Here is a 17,464-nt window from a genome sequence, read left to right as displayed (position 1 = left end):
TCATTTGGAAGATTTCTTACCTTCCCTTTGCCATAAGGGTTACCCGTTATGGGTTACAGTAATATACTCATACGCTTAAAAACAAGTAAAACAATTCCAAACAAAATGTATTAATTATATATTTAAGGTATTTCAGTACCGCTTAGTTACCCAAGCTCTATAGCAGTGTAGTATAGGTTAGCTAAAACAGAAGTGGTGGATCCCATAAAAGTATCTTAACTGTCAAAGGCTGCGTCCCAAAGCAGAAAAGACCTTTGTGCATGGAAAGGCAGTGTGGTGTAGTGGTTAGAGAGCTGGACTGGGACCTGAGAGACCAGGCCTCAAATCCCTGCTTGGCCATGAAGCTCACTGGGTGACCTTGGGCCACTCGCTTGTTTTTCAGCCTACCCTACCTCACAGGATTGTTGTGAGGATAAAATTGGGAGACAAAACTGTTTGGTGCCACCTTGAGCTTCTTGGGGGAAAAGGTGGGATATAAATGGAATAGTAATAATAATGGCAAAGGTGCCATGTAAATGAACAAACAGATAAATAAAGCTACCCTCTCCTGGAGATGTACCTTAGCTAGCCTTCTCTCTGATGTGCCAGTTTTCAATGTGCAAGGAGGTTATTTTTCCTTTTTACAGAGGAGATGTGTCATCTTAGCATGTTTACATTCACATTTCTTTCTACCCAGCACCCCTTCTCAAACTGGCTGTCCCTGGAGTAAAAGTGGAAGTCCCCCTAGCAAGGCACTGCCTCAGACCCTTTAGCTGTTGCTCCTACTGGTATTTCTGACTAAGCCTGGTACCACTTTCTCCACACCAGGCATAATTTTTTATACCTCTACCACATGGGTTCTCAACAAGGGGGGAATTCCCCCCCGGGGGGGAATTTTAGGGTTCCAGGGTGGGAATTGGGACCACTATTCAGCAAAGTGTGATGTCCTGTAGATTATGTACAATCTGTAAAATTGTAGTTTGTTTTTAATTTAATCTGCGACATTCAATAAAGTTTATTGAATGTCACAGATTAAAATCGATTCTTGAACATGCAGCATTATTTTCATTTGCAAAATTAAATTATTATTTAAAGACCAGGAAGTGCTCCAAGAAATTCTGTTATAGTATAAACTGAGAAATTTTTCTCTCACGAGAAACACCACCGTCACTCGCGAAACGTCAACACGCTATGAGAGACTATCTTGGGAAGGGGGGAATTATATTCTGAACAATGGTGAAAGGGGGGAATGGAGCAAAAAAGGTTGCGAACCACTGCTCTACCATTTCCTTCCAAGGACACGTGAACAGAATTCAGCTGCACGTAAGTTACCCTGCAAAGAAAGTCTGGTGAAGCAAGCTCTTCTTCACAGTCTTGCAGCTCAGCTCTGGCAAAGCTTATCTTCTTTATCCAATGCTGATAATTCATACTTCTGATGAAACTGACTGGAGTGAACAGCAATCTGCAAAGGGAGGTAGTGGCCCTTGGCAGGATTGCATCCGAAGTGTTCAGTTTCATTCAAAACTGCTGATTCACAAGGAAACCGAAATGAGGGATCTGTTTTGCTTCTCGTTTCCAGGGTGTGTTCACGGGTACCATTTGCTCTGCTTGTTCCCATGCACTCCGTCCCTCCAGTGTGAGTCGCCATCTGATGGGTTTCCCCTCTTACGTTGCCATCTGCCTCATTCTTCTCAGCTCCTGCAGCTCGCCATGCCTCGCTTTTTGGAACACGGAGGGAAGGCACGTAAGACAACTGCAGCAGACCTCGCTGGCAGGGAGCACTGTAGAAGACCTAGCAAATGTGAGTGTGTCGAGTGCGGAAAGTAATCTGAGCTCACCTGTGCAAAGAGCCAGCACGTCAGCCTCTGAAAGCCTGTATGAAGGAGCCTCCGGGAGGTCATTAAACACAGCCGCCACTATTAAAGCAACGCTGCAAACCATTCTGGGTGTTCGCGCCCTCTTGGGGCACCAGAGTTTGGATGTTTACACCGCTGCTGCAGCCCCAGGGGTTGGTGAAAGTGGGCCCAATAACGAGCTGGGTGTAAATGGGCCACACAAGGCCCTGCTTGCCCCGTTCGTGACAGCTCCAGACCCGAACGTGAAGGGTGATGTTGCTAGTACCACCACGGGTGAGATGCTAGAGGAGGTTGGTGGTGGGGCCGGGCCTGGTGCTATGGGGAGTCTGGAGGGGGATATTTTTACACCAGGCATCCTGGAAGGAGGAAAAAGTGTAGGTCCTTCAGGCTCATCATCTCTGACCACGGATGAAGGAAGAGCAAGTCTTCCTGTCCTGATCAATCACCCCACAAGTTCTTTCTCTTCAGCAGTTCGATTTGTCAGTTCTGAGCAAGGGCCAATAGGAGGTGGCCGCTCAGTGTTGACAGGCACTGACGCTACCGCCAAACCCACCTTAGCTCCTACTCACGCTGCCTCAAATTTGGAAGCGGAAATCTCTGCTAATTGGGAGCCTTTGGAAGGCGCTCTGAGAAGCACCACGGCTGCAGCCGCTGTGCCGCAAAGTGATGAGTGGGATGATACAAAATTTGGTCCCGCCAGCCGTGGAAGTGCCATGCGACCCATGATAGAGGGCCTGCTCCCTACGGTAACGGAGCTTTATCTGGCTGTGGGAGGAGAGGAGGATGAGGAAGATGATGTGAAAAAGGTCCTGTCGCCGAGATTAACTGCAGGAAAAGGAAGGGAAAATATTCAGACTGGGTCAGGCCAGCTACCCGTTCCAGGGGAAGAGGCAACTCCGTCTTCTGACAGCCTGGATTCTGTCCATGCCACTGGTGAAGCCCCCACTGGGAGCACAGTGGAAAATGCAGACCCAGCTGGGACATACCATTCAAGATTATTTCCAGAGACCGCAACTACAACAGACGTGACCAAGTCTGACATCTTCCAGACCCTGAGAAGTCCATTAAGAGGTTGGTGTTTCCTCTTTTTATCTTTTTAAAATGTATTATTACATGGCTTTCCCACCATTTCTCCAATGACCGTACAGTAGGGCCCCGCTTTACAGCGCTTCGCTAATGCAGCGGTCTCAATTAGATGCAATTAGACTAAAGCCCCACTCATATGGCGCTTGGTCTGCTTTTACAGCGGTTTTCGGGCGTCCACGCCATCCTATTCAACGAGTTCTGCTTTACAGCGGGGGTCTGGAACGTAACCCGCCATATGAGTGGGGCCCTACTGTATACGATTCTTCCCCTCCCCATTTTATTCCCACCACAACGCTGCGGGGTAGGTTAGGCTGAGAGTTTCGAACCCTGTCCTCCCGGGTGTTAGTCCAGCACACCAACCACTATGCAACACTACTTCGTGGTAGTGGTACTCCTTTTTAAGAAGAGCTTGGAATAAAGAGCAATGAGTGCAAGGAAATTTGACCTAACTTGCCCTCAGTCTTGCCTCATTAAGCCTTCCTGCTTTCTGTGTTTCCAAACTGCCAAAATGTTCAGAAAAGGTTTAATTGAAATGCGTCAAATCTTCTTCCTTGTGTCTTGCGCTTGGGCTTCATTCCCTGTTGCTAGATGAGGGCTGAAAGTGGCCCTCAAAACCTCTCTATGTGGCCCTTGCACTCTCCCCAGGCTACACCCCTAGCTGGTCCTCTTTCCCACCCTAAGTGTTTTTGTGTGGCTGGAAGGGTCCTTAAACTCTGATCATGCCTCTTGATTATATGGACAGAAGATACAGAGGGGTGTTTAGGAACTAGCCGACTGTGCAGAAGTTAAAATTTAAATTGATTGCTCCACCCACTTTTCCCTCTTGCTCCGCCTACCACCGGCATGTGGCCCTCAGAAGGTTATCCAGAAGGGAATGTGCTCCTTTGAGTGAAAAAGGTTCCCCACCCCTGAAACACTACATCATTTCAAAACAGAACAACAATCTAACATATAACTCTGTTTGAATCTGTAGATATGATAAAGTCATCATATAAAACCGGTTAAAACATATCAGATTGATGACAAATAATAATAAACATTCTGGGGATTGCTTGCTAGAGCATGTGGTAATGAATATATTTCTTTTCCCCCAATGTTTTCTGTTTCCTTTTTCCCTCAGAAAAGGGGGAAGAGAGCTGTTTTTCTCATGGCCTTAAAAATTCCAGAAAGTTTACATCTTTCGCTGGGTGTCATAGCCAGATTGTGCCCTGACAGTACAGAAGAGGAGAAGCTTCTTTTTTTTTACCTTCAGGCTCTGCATTTCTGGAGGAATTATCACTGCTGTTGCAGCTGCTGTGGAATTTTTTTGCAGACAGCTCAAAACTTCTGCAGCCTGGCTCCAACATTTTTTGGCTGTTTCTGTGCCACTGCAGTGAGCTGTGTGGGCACCAGACCCAGGTGCTGGCACCAACTGCTTTGACAGAAGTGCCCCCCATTCTCTAGAGAAGAGGGAGAAGGATGAATGGAGATCATGTGGTATGAGGATATTTGAGCATAACATGCACAGACCTGTGAAAGGAAATAGATTGGTGCATTCTAACTTTGCTCCTGCAGATAGATGGCTACAGCAATATTTTATCGATGTTTACTGTAAGAAGAAAAAGAGGAGAGTTCCATGTCTCCAAATATACAGTGTGTGTGTGTGCGCGCGCGTGTGCTATATACTGTGTGTGTGTGTGTGTGTCTGTGTGTCCCCTGAAAGAGAGGGGAGTCAATTCTGAAGGGTGCTGTGATGCCTTCCCACCAAGGATCAATGCCTCAGTGGAACCATTGATCCAGGGGGTGGGGAGGCATCACAGACCCCTGAAGAATCGACCCCTCCACTGAACCGCTGTTGAGCAGAGGGGTTGATCCTGCGCAGGTGATTCTCAGCAAGCGACTTCAGGAAAGCCACTGGCAGCGATTCACCTGCACCCTGCAGAATTGCTGAGGGATCGATCCTGGGGGCAGGGGGGAGGCATCAGGCAGGCAGGAAGCTGGGCCCACCTTCTCACGGAAGACGCTGCTAGGGATCTAACTTAGGTCTTGGCCTTTTTGCGGGGTTTTCTTGCCTTGCCTTGCTCTTCTTCTTGTCTGGTGTTCAGCCCCTTGATGGCCACGGACTGCTCTGGGTCATCCAACTTGATCTGTAGCAATCCGTGGCTGTCTGAACCTGACTTGTCCGATGGGGCATCGCTGAACAGGCCTGATTTGGGCCTTGAGCGAACCTGGTGTGCAGCCCTACAAAAAGACCAAGGGGTTGGAGCAATTTATTAGCTGAGCAAAAAAGCTAATGCAGTAGGGCCCTGCTTCTTGGCATTCCGCTTTTTGGCGCTCCACTAATACGGCAGATTTCAATTAGAGTAAGGCCCCACTCATACTGCGCTTGTTCTGCTTTTACGGCGTTTTTTGGGCGTCGGGCACCATTTTATTGACGGAGCTCTGCTTTTCAGTGGGTTTTCCTTTTCAGCAGGGGTCTGGAACATAACCCGCCATATGAATGGGGCCCTACTGTAGAGATACAGAATGGTATGTATGTAGTGAGAAAGTGGACCGAGATAAGTTTTTTCTCCCTCTCATAATGCTAGAACTTTGGCTAATCCGCTGAAGCTGAATGGTGAGAGATTCAGGACAGAGAAGAGGGAGTCCTCCTTCACACATTGCTTCCAAAGATGTGGTGATGATACCCACCAGTGGGATGGCTTTGAAGAGCTTAGACAAATTCATGGAGGATTAGGCTGCCCATGGCTACTAGTCATAGTGCATGCTATCTCTAGGATTACAGGCAGAATGCCACTGAATACCTGTTGCTGGGGACCACGAGCGGCAGAGTGCTGTTCCCAGAGGCACTTGCTTGAACCATAGAAGAGTAGAGTTGGAACGGGCCTGTGAGGCCATTTAGTCCAACTGCCACCTCAATGCAGGAATCCAACTGAAAGCTTCCCTACAGGTGGCTGTCCAGCTGCCTCTTGAACACTGCGATTGGTCAAGCTTGGTCACTGTGAAAAGCAGGATGCTGGATTAGAACTAGATAGGGTGGACTTCCAGTTCTAGATGGGGGCAAGCTCAGATGCTCCTTTGAGGACTTCTGCGACTGCTGGCTCAACTCTATCCAGATAACCAGACAGACTGAACCAGTGAGCTGCAGGCAGGTGATTCTCTCTCCCCTTCTTTTGCTAATTGCAAACAGTGGTTTTTCTTAGTGATATCATCATGCCATCTAGGGGAAATGTCACCTAAAGGCCGTAGCTCAGTGGTAGAGCATCCGCCTTGCGTGCAGAAGGTCCCCGGTTCAATCCCCAGCATCTCCAGGTAGGGATGGGAGAGATTTGTGCCTGAAACCCTGGAGAGCCGCTGCTAGTCAGTGTAGACAATACTGAACTAGATGGACCAAGGGTCTGATTCAGTATAAAGCGCCTTCCTATGTTCCTAAATAATAGGAAAGCCGAGTCTAGTGTGTCTGCCAAGAACTTGCAGGCACCAGCCTCTGCCCAACTGGAGGTGGAGATATAAATTTTATGTCAGTTAAAAAGATGGCTGGGCAATTAATTAATTAATGCTGCTAAAGCCTATCAAAGACTCTGTTGATCTGCTTCAAGACTCTGTTGATAAAATTGCTGTTCATCTTTCTTTGTCTATTTCTTATTCTGTGTATATTTAATATTTTTATTTTATTTCATTGTTTTACTTTCTTTTTCTTTCATGGTTAAATTTGCAAAATACAAAATTATTATTATTAATAACAATAACGATAACGACAAGTGAATTCAGGGGGGGAAACCTAGATAGGTCTTTAGTCAGATCCAGTAGGATTCTTCTTATGCTTTCATTGGAATATCGTTAGAAATAAAAGATTTTGCATGACCTAACTTAACAAACCAACCATGCCCGCTTCTCACAGACGTCCGTCTCATGAAGAATGAAATGCAAGGATTGAATCAGCCTTGCAAAGAGCCATTTGCTGTTGATGTGGCTCCTTCAGCTTTATAAATACTTCACAATGAGTCATGCAGCTGTTGGTGTGGGATTATTTTTTGCTGTATGTAGCCTTGCTTCCTCTGAAATGTTGCTACATGCACTTTCTGCCAAGTGCAAGACCAGAGCCCCCTCCAGAATGGTCTTTTATCGCAGGTGTCTTCTGCAACAAGTTCTTGACACATAATAATAATAGTAGAGTTAGTCTACTTTAGTTTGTTCAGTGATGCTTCCCCAGTGCTACCACACAATAACAGGGAATTATAAAATAGTAGAGTTGGAAGGGACCTATAAGGCCATTGAGTCCAACCCCCCTGCTCAATGCAGGAATTCAAATTAAAGCATTCAGTACCTGACAGGTGGCTACCCAGTTGCCTCTTGAATGCCCGCAGCATTATTATTATCTATTATTTATTTAATTTGTATCCCGCCCTCCCAGCAGGAGCCCAGGGCAGCAAACAAAGCACTAAAAACACTTTAAAACATCATAAAAACAGACCTTGAAATACATTAAAACAAAACAACGTTGAAAAAGCTTTAAAAGCATATTTCTAAAGAGGGTTAAAAACATTATTAAAAAAACATATTAACAAGCAATTCTAACACAGATGCAGACTGGGATAGGTCTCAACTTAAAAAGCTTATTGAAAGAGGAAAGTCTTCAAAAGGTGCTGAAAAGATAGCAAAGATGGCACCTGCCTAATAATTAAGGGGAGGGAATTCCACAGCGTAGGTGCCACCACACTAAAGGTCCGTTTCCTATATTGTGCAGAACGAACCTCCTGATAAGATGGTATCTGCAGGAGGCCCTCACCTGCAGAGCGTAGTGATCGACTGGGTGTACAAGGGATAAGACGGTCTTTCAGGTATCCTGGTCCCAAGCAATATAGAGCTTTGTACACCAAAACTAGAACCTTGAATTTGGCCCGGTAGCAAATGGGCAGCCAGTACAGTTCTTTCAGCAGCGGGGTGACATGTTGGCAATACTCAGCCCCAGTGAGCAGTCTCACTGCTGCATTTTGCACCAGCTGCAGCTTCTGGACCAACCTTAAGGGCAGCCCCACCTAGAGCGCATTACAGTAATCCAGCCTGGAGATTACCAGTGTGTAGACAACAGTGGTCAGGCTATCCCAGTCCAGAAACGGCCGCAGCTGTCTCACCAGCCGAAGCTGGTGAAAGGCACTGCTAGCCACTGAGGTCTCTAGCAACAAAGATGGATCCAGGAGCACCCCAGGCTACGGACCTGCTCTTTCAGAGGGAGTACGACCCCGTCCAAAGCAGGCAACTGACCAATTATCCGAACTTGGGAACCACCAACCCACAGCGCCTCCGTCTTGCTAGGATTCAGACTCAGTCTATTGGCCCTTATCCAGCCCACCACCTCCCTAAGTCATTGGTTCTATTGTTGTACCACTCTAACAGGAAGCTTTTCTTGATGTTCAGTCAAAATCTGGCTTCCCGCAACTTGAGCCCATTTTTCCATGTCCTGCACTCTGGGATGATCGAGAAGAGATCCCGGCCCTCCTCTGTGCGGCAACCTTTCATGTACTTGAAGAGTGCTATCATATCTCCCCTCAGTCTTCTCTTCTCCAGGCTAAACATGCCCAGTTCTTTCAGTCTCTCCTCATAGGGCTTTGTTTCCAGTCCCCTGATCATCCTTGTTGCCATCCTCTGAACCTATTCCAGTGAGGCCTAACCAGTGCCGAATAGAGGGGAACCAATACTTCACGTGATTTGGAAGCTATACTTCTGTTAATGCAGCCTAAAATAGCATTTGCCTTTTTTGCAGCCACATCTCACTGTTGGCTCATGTTCAGCTTGTGATCAACCACAATTCCAAGACCCTTTCCATGTGTGTGTGTTTATTTATTAGATTTATATCCCACCCTTCCTTTCAGCGGTATTGCTGAGCCAAGTTTCCACCATCTTCTTTGCAAAGAAACAATATGTCACATGATTTGGAAACTATACTTCTGCTAATGCAGCCTAAAACAGCAAGGGAAGGCCCATAATTCAGTGTTTTTTCTTAGTGATATCATCATGCCATCTAAGGGAAATGTCACCTAAAGGCCGTAGCTCAGTGGTAGAGCATCCGCCTTGCCTGCAGACGGTCCCAGGTTCAATCCCCAGCATCTCCAGGTAGGGTTGGGACAGATTCCTGTCTGAAACCTTGGACAGCTGCTGCCAGTCAGTGGAGACAATACTAAGCTAGATGGACCAGTGGTCTGACTCAGTACAAGGCAGCTTTCTGTGTTCCTGTGATTGCTACCCGAAGGGGCTTTAGTGCAACAAAAGTGGGACAAAAGAAACCAGAACATTTGTGGTATAAAAAGTTATGGGATTTCAGCAGGAAATTACAGGAAATGCCTTGGTTTTAAATGAAGGGGTGTGGGCACTCCAACACATTTGCAGGCACAAACAGTATTTAAAGCTAGATTGGGTGTGACTGCCCTGATGGCATCATGAGTACAAATAATCAAAAATGCACAATAAAAAGGACATCTTGAGATGCCCGCATTCTTCTCTTTTGCCTTCCTTAAATGTAGCCCATCACTGATACATTATCTCTATTTCTGTATCCCCCCCCCCGACATTACTCAACGGGCAGCAACAGCATTCCATGGCATCGGTGCTGTACTTCCAGCTATGACACCAGGAGGCTTTGGTAGCCAGGAAACCGCAGGGCGAGAGCGGGCGATGGAGGCGGAAATAGCGCTGGCAACCCACATGCCAACGGCTCCCAGCAAATACCAGCTGCTGAAGAAATCAGAAAACTCTGCGGCTCCTGTGTCTCCTTTTCTCTCCTCTTTGTCTGTTGTTAACACGATGGATACAGAAGGTTGGTGGCTTTGTTTTTCTTGCTTCATTTATTTAGGGGCTGCAGCTCCGTGGCAGAGCTCGCAGTTTGCATGCAGAAGCTCCCAGATTCAATCTCTGTCGTTCCTAGGTAAAGTGATCTCAGGTAGGCGTGATGGAAAAAGAGTGCTCCTAGCAGTCTGAGAAGGTGACGGGTGGGGAGCCCGACGGCAAAACACAGCCCTCCAGGCCTTTCTGTTTGGTCCTCAGAGCTCCTCCCAGGCCACACACCCTCCCGTCATAATGCCTGTTGCCTGGAAGGAGAATGGAGAGATGTGTGATGTTTGTGTGTGTGTATGCATAGAAACCTCTGACATTTGCATGGTTGGAATGTAACCCTGCTGTGCGTAGGTAACAGCCACATTCATAGAATCATAGAATAGAGTTGGAAGGGGCCTATAAGGCCATTGAGTCCAACCCCCTGCTCAATGCAGGAATCTAACTTAAAGTATACCCGGCAGGTGGCTGTCCAGCTGCCTCTTGAAGGCCTCCAGTGCTGGAGAGCCCACTGCCTCCCTAGGTCATAGAATCAGAGTGCAGGATACGGAATAATAGGTTCAAGTTGCAGGAAGCCAGATTTTGACTGAACGTCAGGAAAAACATCCTGTTAGTGCGGTACGACAGTGGAACCAATGACCTAGACAGGCTGTGGGTTCTCCAACCCTGGAGGCCTTCAAGAGGCAGCTGGACAGCCACCTGTTATGTATGCTTTATTTTGGATTCCTGCATTGAGCAGAGGATTGGATGTGATGGCCTTATAGGCCCCTTCCAACTCTGCCATTCTGTGATTCTATGACACACTTTTTAATGATAGATAGATTAGATAGATTAGATAGATTAGATAGATAGATAGATAGATAGATAGATAGATAGATAGATAGATAGATAGATAGATAGATAGATAGATAGATAGATAGATAGATAGATAGATAGATAGATAGATAGATAGAATGTATGCAGGAAATCGAGGAAGGCAATGGTAAACTACCTCTGAATACCGCTTACCATGAAAACCCAATCATAGGGTCGTCATAAGTCAGGATCGACTTGAAGGCAGTCCATGCAGGAAACACTTACAATGGTAGCCACTGGAGGAGGCGTGTGGAACCTTTTGCCCTCCAAATATTGATGGACTTCAAGTTCCATCATGCCTGGCCATTGGCTATGCTTTCTGGGGCTGATGGGAGTTTATTTATTATTTATTTACCGTTTTATTTATATCCCGCCCTTCCTCCCGGTAGGAGCCCAGGGCGGCAAACAAAAGCACTAAAACACTTTAAAACATCATAAAAACAGGCCTTAAAATACATTAAAACAAAACAACTTTAAACACATTTTTTAAAAAGCTTTGAAGACATCTTAAAAAAAGATTAAAATAGATATTGTTTAAATAAAAAAGGGTTAAAAAAAGGTAAAGGTGTCCCCGCACTTGTAGTGCGAGTCGTTTCCGACTCTTAGGGTGATGTCTTGCGACGTTTACTAGGCAGACCGTATATATGGGGTGGGATTGCCAGTTCCTTCCCCGGCCTTTCTTTACCCCCCAGCGTGTGCCAGGTACTCATTTTACCGACCATGGATGGATGGAAGGCTGAGTGGACCTCGACCCCTTTTACCAGAGATTCGACTTTCTCCTTCCATTGGAATCGAACTCTGGCCGTGAGCAGAGCTTCGGCTGCGTTACTGCAGCTTACCACTCTGCGCCATGGAGGATCTTAAAAAAAAAAAAAAGCGTGAAAAACATTAAAAACATTTTTAATTGCTTTTTTAAAAAGGGTTAAAAACATTAAAAAGCAATTAAGAAAAAGGTTTAAAAACATGCTACAAAAAGCAGATGCAATATCTGGAGGGCCGCAGGCTCCCCATGCCTGTACTAAACATGGAATAGCTCCATAAAAATGGAAATGGACTGCCTTCAAGTCGATCCGACTTATGGGCGACCCTATGAAAAGGGTTTTCATGGTAAGCGGTATTCAGAGGGGGTTTACCATTTCCTTCCTCTGAGGCTGAGAGGCAGTGACTGGCCCAAGGTCACTCAGTGAGCTTCATGGCTGTGTGGGGATTCGAACCCTGGTCTCCCAGGTCGTAGTCCAACACTCTAACCACTACACCACACTGGCTGTCATGGCTCCATAATGTCTTCTGTAAAGTGTAATGAAACCACCAGGGTAACAGCTTTGTTATTATATGAGATTCCTACATTAACTGTCTGCTTTGAGTCCTGGAAAAGGCTGTTACCCAGGTCCCAGGTGGGATTTTCAGTTGCAAACCCTGGGTAAACACTGTGTTTGTGTGTGTAAATGCTTTGGAAGTCTCATTTGTGCTGATTCCAAGGAGATAGTCTGAGCTACACCAAGGGTCATTTGCTACCAAATTACCAAAGGGGTCCGGAGACCTGTGGGAAAAATGGCAGTGGAGGGGGTTATTATGTCTTGAGCTCTGTGACTCTCTCTTAATCTACTTCATTGTTTATGGTTTTAGCATTTAGCAATTTAACATACTGCAAGAGTCCTAATGCAATTTGTTTGCTTCTAGCCAACTTAATTATAAATACATCCCCTTTGTATTTTAGCAGTTCAGTAAGAAAGATGTTCCTCTTGGCTTTTAAATTTATGTTTCCAAAGACTTGTGGTTTTGCACCAGATGCATTGGCAGCACTTGCTAGGCATACTGTGAGGGTAAAGCTAACCAAACCTTCAGGGAAGGCGCTGGGCTCCCCTATGCCCACAGAACCAGCTGTAGTCCTGCTTTTGTGCTTTCCTCTTTAACTTTCATCAGCATTCGTTTCAAATCATTACTGGATTCTGCTAGTAGTATGGTATTGTCTGCATATCTTAAATTATTAATATTTCTTCCTCCAGTTTTCACACCTCCATCTTGGTCCAATCCTGCTTTCTGTATGAATGGCCAGTATTAGCAGCCATCAAATGCCTGAGTAAACCAGAATGTGTTTTAACTTCTTCTAAAAGTGGGCAGTGAGGGGCACAGATGCACCTCAGCAGGGATGGCATTCTGCAAATGGGGAACCACCACTGAGAAGGTCTTGTCATGGGTCAATACCAGCCAGGCAGTAGCCACAGGCACCACCACCAACAGGGCCTCCCCTGCTGATTGTAGCGTGGGGCTTCTTAAACCTTCCAGTGCAATGTTCTTTGGATCTTGTGAAGGTGGGAAAAGTGAAAGATGATGAGTAATGTCTATTGGTACATGGGCCTCAGTTGTATACGATGCTGGCATGACTTGTATATGTTTATGTTTCTCCATATGTTTTCAAATCAGTAATGAAAATTGAAAAGAAAATAAGTTCAATAAACAAATAAATAATCTGGCAGGCTGCTGCTTGAAACAGAATGCAAGGCTAGATGAGCCTCGCTCTGAATCAGCATGGCTGATCTACAGTCTCATGATTATGACAAAGCCTTTGGGAGAATGTTTTGTTCCAAATCACTAGTGTAGGAAAATGCCGCTTTAATGAATAGCATCTTCTTTAGACGCAGCTTCTCATTAATGCTGCAGGGCTAGTTTGTGCTCATTATCCATGTGGGCACCAGGTACACACCGGTTTCCTCTTTTCTGTTTCCTGTCCATCTTTCAGAGTCCATGATTGCCCCTGGGGAGGAAGGAGAAGCGGCGTCCATAGCCAGCACTCCTGCAATTCTGGCTGAGCAGAGAGCGCAGACCAAAGAGATTCTTGGCACAATGGAAGCCATGGCAGGTCCCCCTACCTTGGCATCCCTGACAAGGAGAACCACAGTTCCAGACACCCGCCAGATTACCACGGCTGCAGCCTATGAGCTGGAAAGGCTGGAATCAGAAGGTACCTACGTTAAGGACCCATAGCTCAGTGGGGAGGATGTGTGTTCAACATTGCGCTAAGGTGAACGTTTCATTAGCGCAAGGATTTCTCCTTGTGCAGTGGAATGTTCTCACCCTCTCCCTGTGCTCCCCCTAAATCTGATCTGGGTTTTTCACCAACCCTCTGGAGCGGATTTGGGAGTGGCATGCAGTGTGCACAAGGGGAGGAGGGGTGGGAATCTTAATGCATTAGAGCTAATCCTTGCACTAGCACACCTATTTAGTTGCATAATGCCCAGAGTATCTCCTTTGCACGGAGAAGGTTCCAGGGTCAGTCCCCAGTATCTCCAGATATGGCTGGGAGAGTCTCTCAGTCTGAAACCCTGGAGAGCAACTGCCAATCACTGTAGACAACACTGAGCTAGCTGGTCCAATGGTCTGATTTGGTATAAGGCAGCTTCCTCTGTTCCTAAGCAATTGAAAGTAGGGCTCCTCAAATTGTGTTGACTGCCCCCCCACACCCTTAGAGACTGGAAAGTACAAAGGTAGGTCGTACACATAGGCTAAACCTGGCCAAAGATTATCCTGTGATTATTTATTTCCATTAATGACTCGCTTTCTCTGAAACACCTCAGAGCGATTTATCCATAAATAAGTCAACATTAAAAACACATATAAAAACAATTTTCAAATCCAGGTGCAGACTGGGATAAGATCCTCCATTTAAGAGGCTTGTTTAAAAAAACCAAGGGGTTGAAAAGACAGCAGAGATGGGAGGGCGTTCAGAAGGGTAGGGGCTGCCACACTAAATGCTCGATTGCTCTGTCGTATGGAATGGACCTCCTGATAAGATGGTGTCTTCAGGATGTCCTCACCTGCAGAGCCCAGCGATTGATTGGGTGTATTGTTAGGATTTTAAGGATTTTATGGATTTGTTTATGAATGGTTCTTCATATGTCTTTGTAGTTTAAATTCCTATATGGTTTTATGTATTTTTAAATTTAAATAATCCACCTCGGGACCCGCATTCCAGGTGAGAGGTGGACAACAAAAACAAATTATTATTATTATTATTATTGATAATAATAATAATAAAAATAAAAATAAAAGAAATAATAGGGGTGAGGTGATCTTTTAGGTATCTTGGTCCACAAGCTGAAAAAGGCTTTGTACACCAAAGCCAGCACCTTGAACTTGGCGTGGTAGCTAATTGGCAGCCTCTGCAATTCTTCCAGCAGCTGCAATAGTCTGCCCTGTGATTATCTCAGATCTTAAAAAACATCTCATAAAGCAGTTCCAACACAGACTCAAACTGGGATAAGGGCTCTACTTGAAAGACTTGTTGAAAGAGGAAGGTCTTCAGTAGGCGCTGAAAAGATAACAGAGATGGCGCCTGTCTAATATTTAAGGGTAGGGAATTCCAAAGAGTAGGTGCCGCCACACTAAAGGTCGATTTCCTATGTTGTGCAGAATGGACCTCCTGATAAGATGGTATCTGCAGGAGGCCCTCACCTGCAGAGCGCAGTGATTGACTGGGTATATAAGGGGTAAGATGGTCTTTCAGGTATCCTGGTCTCAAGCTGTATAGGGCCTTGTGCACCAAAACTAGAACCTTGAACTTGGCCTGGTAGCAAATGGGCAGCCAGTCCAATTCTTTCAGCAGCTGCAACAGTCTGCCCTGTGATTATGTCACATCTTACATTGGCAATGGCCAGCAGCTCCCAGCCTCTTCCCACCACCAGGAACTTGCATTTCAAATGATATCGCTTGGTGACCTCATTTGATCAGTTCTTATAACAGTCTCAACATTTACTTTTTCTCATATGCTGTGACTCTGTCCAACTTCTTCCCCTCCACAGAATCCAGAATACTTCCCTCTTTTCTTATGCTTTCCTCCCTGGAGGTGGCAAAGACTTCCAGCTGCATGGCTGTATAGGCTATGGAGCTTCCCAATCACATGGCGGCTCCCCTTTTCTCCTTGTTTAGCTCCATCTTTGGAGAGCCAGTGTGGCCTAGTGGTTAGAGTGTCGGACTACCACCTGGGAGACCAGGGTTCGAATCTCTACATAGCCATGAAGCTCACTGGGTGACCTTGGGCCGGCTACTGCCTGTCAGCCTCATGAAAACAGTATTCATAGGGTCGCCATAAGTTGGAATGGTCTTGAAGGCAGTACATTTACATTTAGCTAGCTCCATCTTTATCTACTGATAAGGGTGGGGCCAGGGCTCCCATCCCCATCCTGTGATCATGCCAGCCAATTTCTGGCCCAGCGGTGTTCATACATGTGGAGAATGAGGCCAAAGAGGCCTGGAGCCCCCTGTGGACAGCTCCTTATACTGCCCATCGGCTGTGCTGGCTGGAGTTGTAGCCCAAAACATCTGGAGAGCACCAGGTTGGGGAATGCTTAACCCCTCTCACTCACTCAGCCACTGGGCTACGTCACCTCTTGGTTTCAACGTTTCCAGAATAGCAGACTTTTTATAAAAGCTGTTGCCTGCCCACAGCCTCATAGGACACACAGGCCATAAATCATGGAGAGAGAAATATAAAGTTCCAGATCTGGTTTTCCTTGCTGGAGGGGAAAATTGGGCTCATTTCCTGCTTGTTCTTCCAGTTAGCAATCGCTCTTTGGACTGGGCTGAATGCTTGTTCCTTTGATGTCATAACCAGCATCCTATTTGGGCTGTTATGGGCTCTTATAATTACTCCTTTGATATCATAACCAGCATCCCATTTGGGCTGTTATAATTAATGTGGTAATGGGCTCTTGAGCAAGATTTATTCCAAGGACTGGCTTCTTCCAAGCAGCTTATTAAGATCTATTGCAGCCTGCAAGCCCAGGCTTCAGGGTGTGTCCAGTTTTTCTGTTCTTGCAGTTATGCAAAGCCATCCAGCGTCTTGTGCAATGACTTGCTTGCCATAGTTGGGGTTATACAGTAAGGAACATGAGAAGAGCCCTGCTGAATTAGGCTAATGGCCTATCCTGTCAGCATCCTGGATCCCATAATGATCAACCAGATGCCTGTGGGAAGCTCACAAGCAAGAACTAAGCACAAGATTTCCCTACTTGTGATTCCCAGCAGCTGGTATTCGGAAGCATGCTGCTGTGGAGGACCATGGAGGTAGAATGTAGCCATCATGACCACTAGCCATCGACAGCCTTTTCCACCATGAATTTGTCTAATCCTCTTTTAAAGCCATCCAAGTTGGTGGCTGTCACTGCCTCTTGTGGTAGTGCATTCCACGTGCTACATGAAGAAGTCTCTTCTTTTTTCTGTCCTGAATCTTCCAACATTGGAGGTCCACGAGTTCTAGCGTTATGAGAGGGGGGGGGACTTTTCCCTGTCCACTTTCTCCATGCTGTGCATCGTTTTATATACTTCTGTCATGTTACCTCTGACTTGCCATTGTGACTGATCAGCACCGCTGGAAGAGCGCTGAAGGTCACATGATACTTCATGCCTGTCTGGCTTGAAATTCTGCATGTTGGTGAGTTGTCGGCGGTGGAGAAATGGAACGCTGCATATCCAAAATATTCTGGATGTGGGTATCTAAAGGACTTCAACTTGGTGAATACTTTCACTTAACATTATCTTCTTCAGAGGTTCCCAAACTGTGGTCCGTGGACCACCAGTAATCCATGAGCTCTTCATTCAGGTGGTCCTATATTAAATAATCAGAATGATTATGGTGGAGCGCCTCTCCCAATATGAAACTACCCGTACACTGCGCTCAACATCTAAGGCCCTCCTCCGAGTACCATCCCATCGAGAAGCTCGGAGGGTGGTGACTAGAAATAGGGCCTTTTCGGTTGTGGCTTCCGAACTGTGGAATGGTCTCCCCGATGAGGTGCGCCTGGCGCCAGGTGAAAACCTTTTTATATTCCCAGGCATTTTAATGCGTATTATTATATGTATTGTTGTATTTTGCTACTGTTTGA

The 17,464-nt window shown here is 46.1% G+C and overlaps 1 protein-coding gene across 4 annotated transcripts in view; it reads left to right on the top strand.

The window, feature by feature from the left end:
• The window catches only part of ARMH4 (armadillo like helical domain containing 4), an 86,822-nt gene that overhangs the window by 10,100 nt on the left and 59,258 nt on the right, over positions 1-17,464 (top strand). For 3 of the 4 annotated variants that reach the window (XM_061612493.1, XM_061612495.1, XM_061612494.1), the window contains exons 2-4: positions 1,559-2,906; positions 9,484-9,714; positions 13,324-13,545. In XM_061612493.1, coding sequence (XP_061468477.1) covers positions 1,559-2,906; positions 9,484-9,714; positions 13,324-13,545 — 1,801 coding nt within the window. The remainder of the gene's footprint in view (positions 1-1,558; positions 2,907-9,483; positions 9,715-13,323; positions 13,546-17,464) is intronic. The other variant, XM_061612497.1, reaches the window with a different exon arrangement.

The sequence above is a fragment of the Rhineura floridana genome, chromosome 2 (genome assembly GCF_030035675.1).
Source record: "Rhineura floridana isolate rRhiFlo1 chromosome 2, rRhiFlo1.hap2, whole genome shotgun sequence".
Lineage (NCBI taxonomy): Eukaryota > Metazoa > Chordata > Lepidosauria > Squamata > Rhineuridae > Rhineura > Rhineura floridana.
This window is presented reverse-complemented; position numbering and strand designations above follow the sequence as displayed.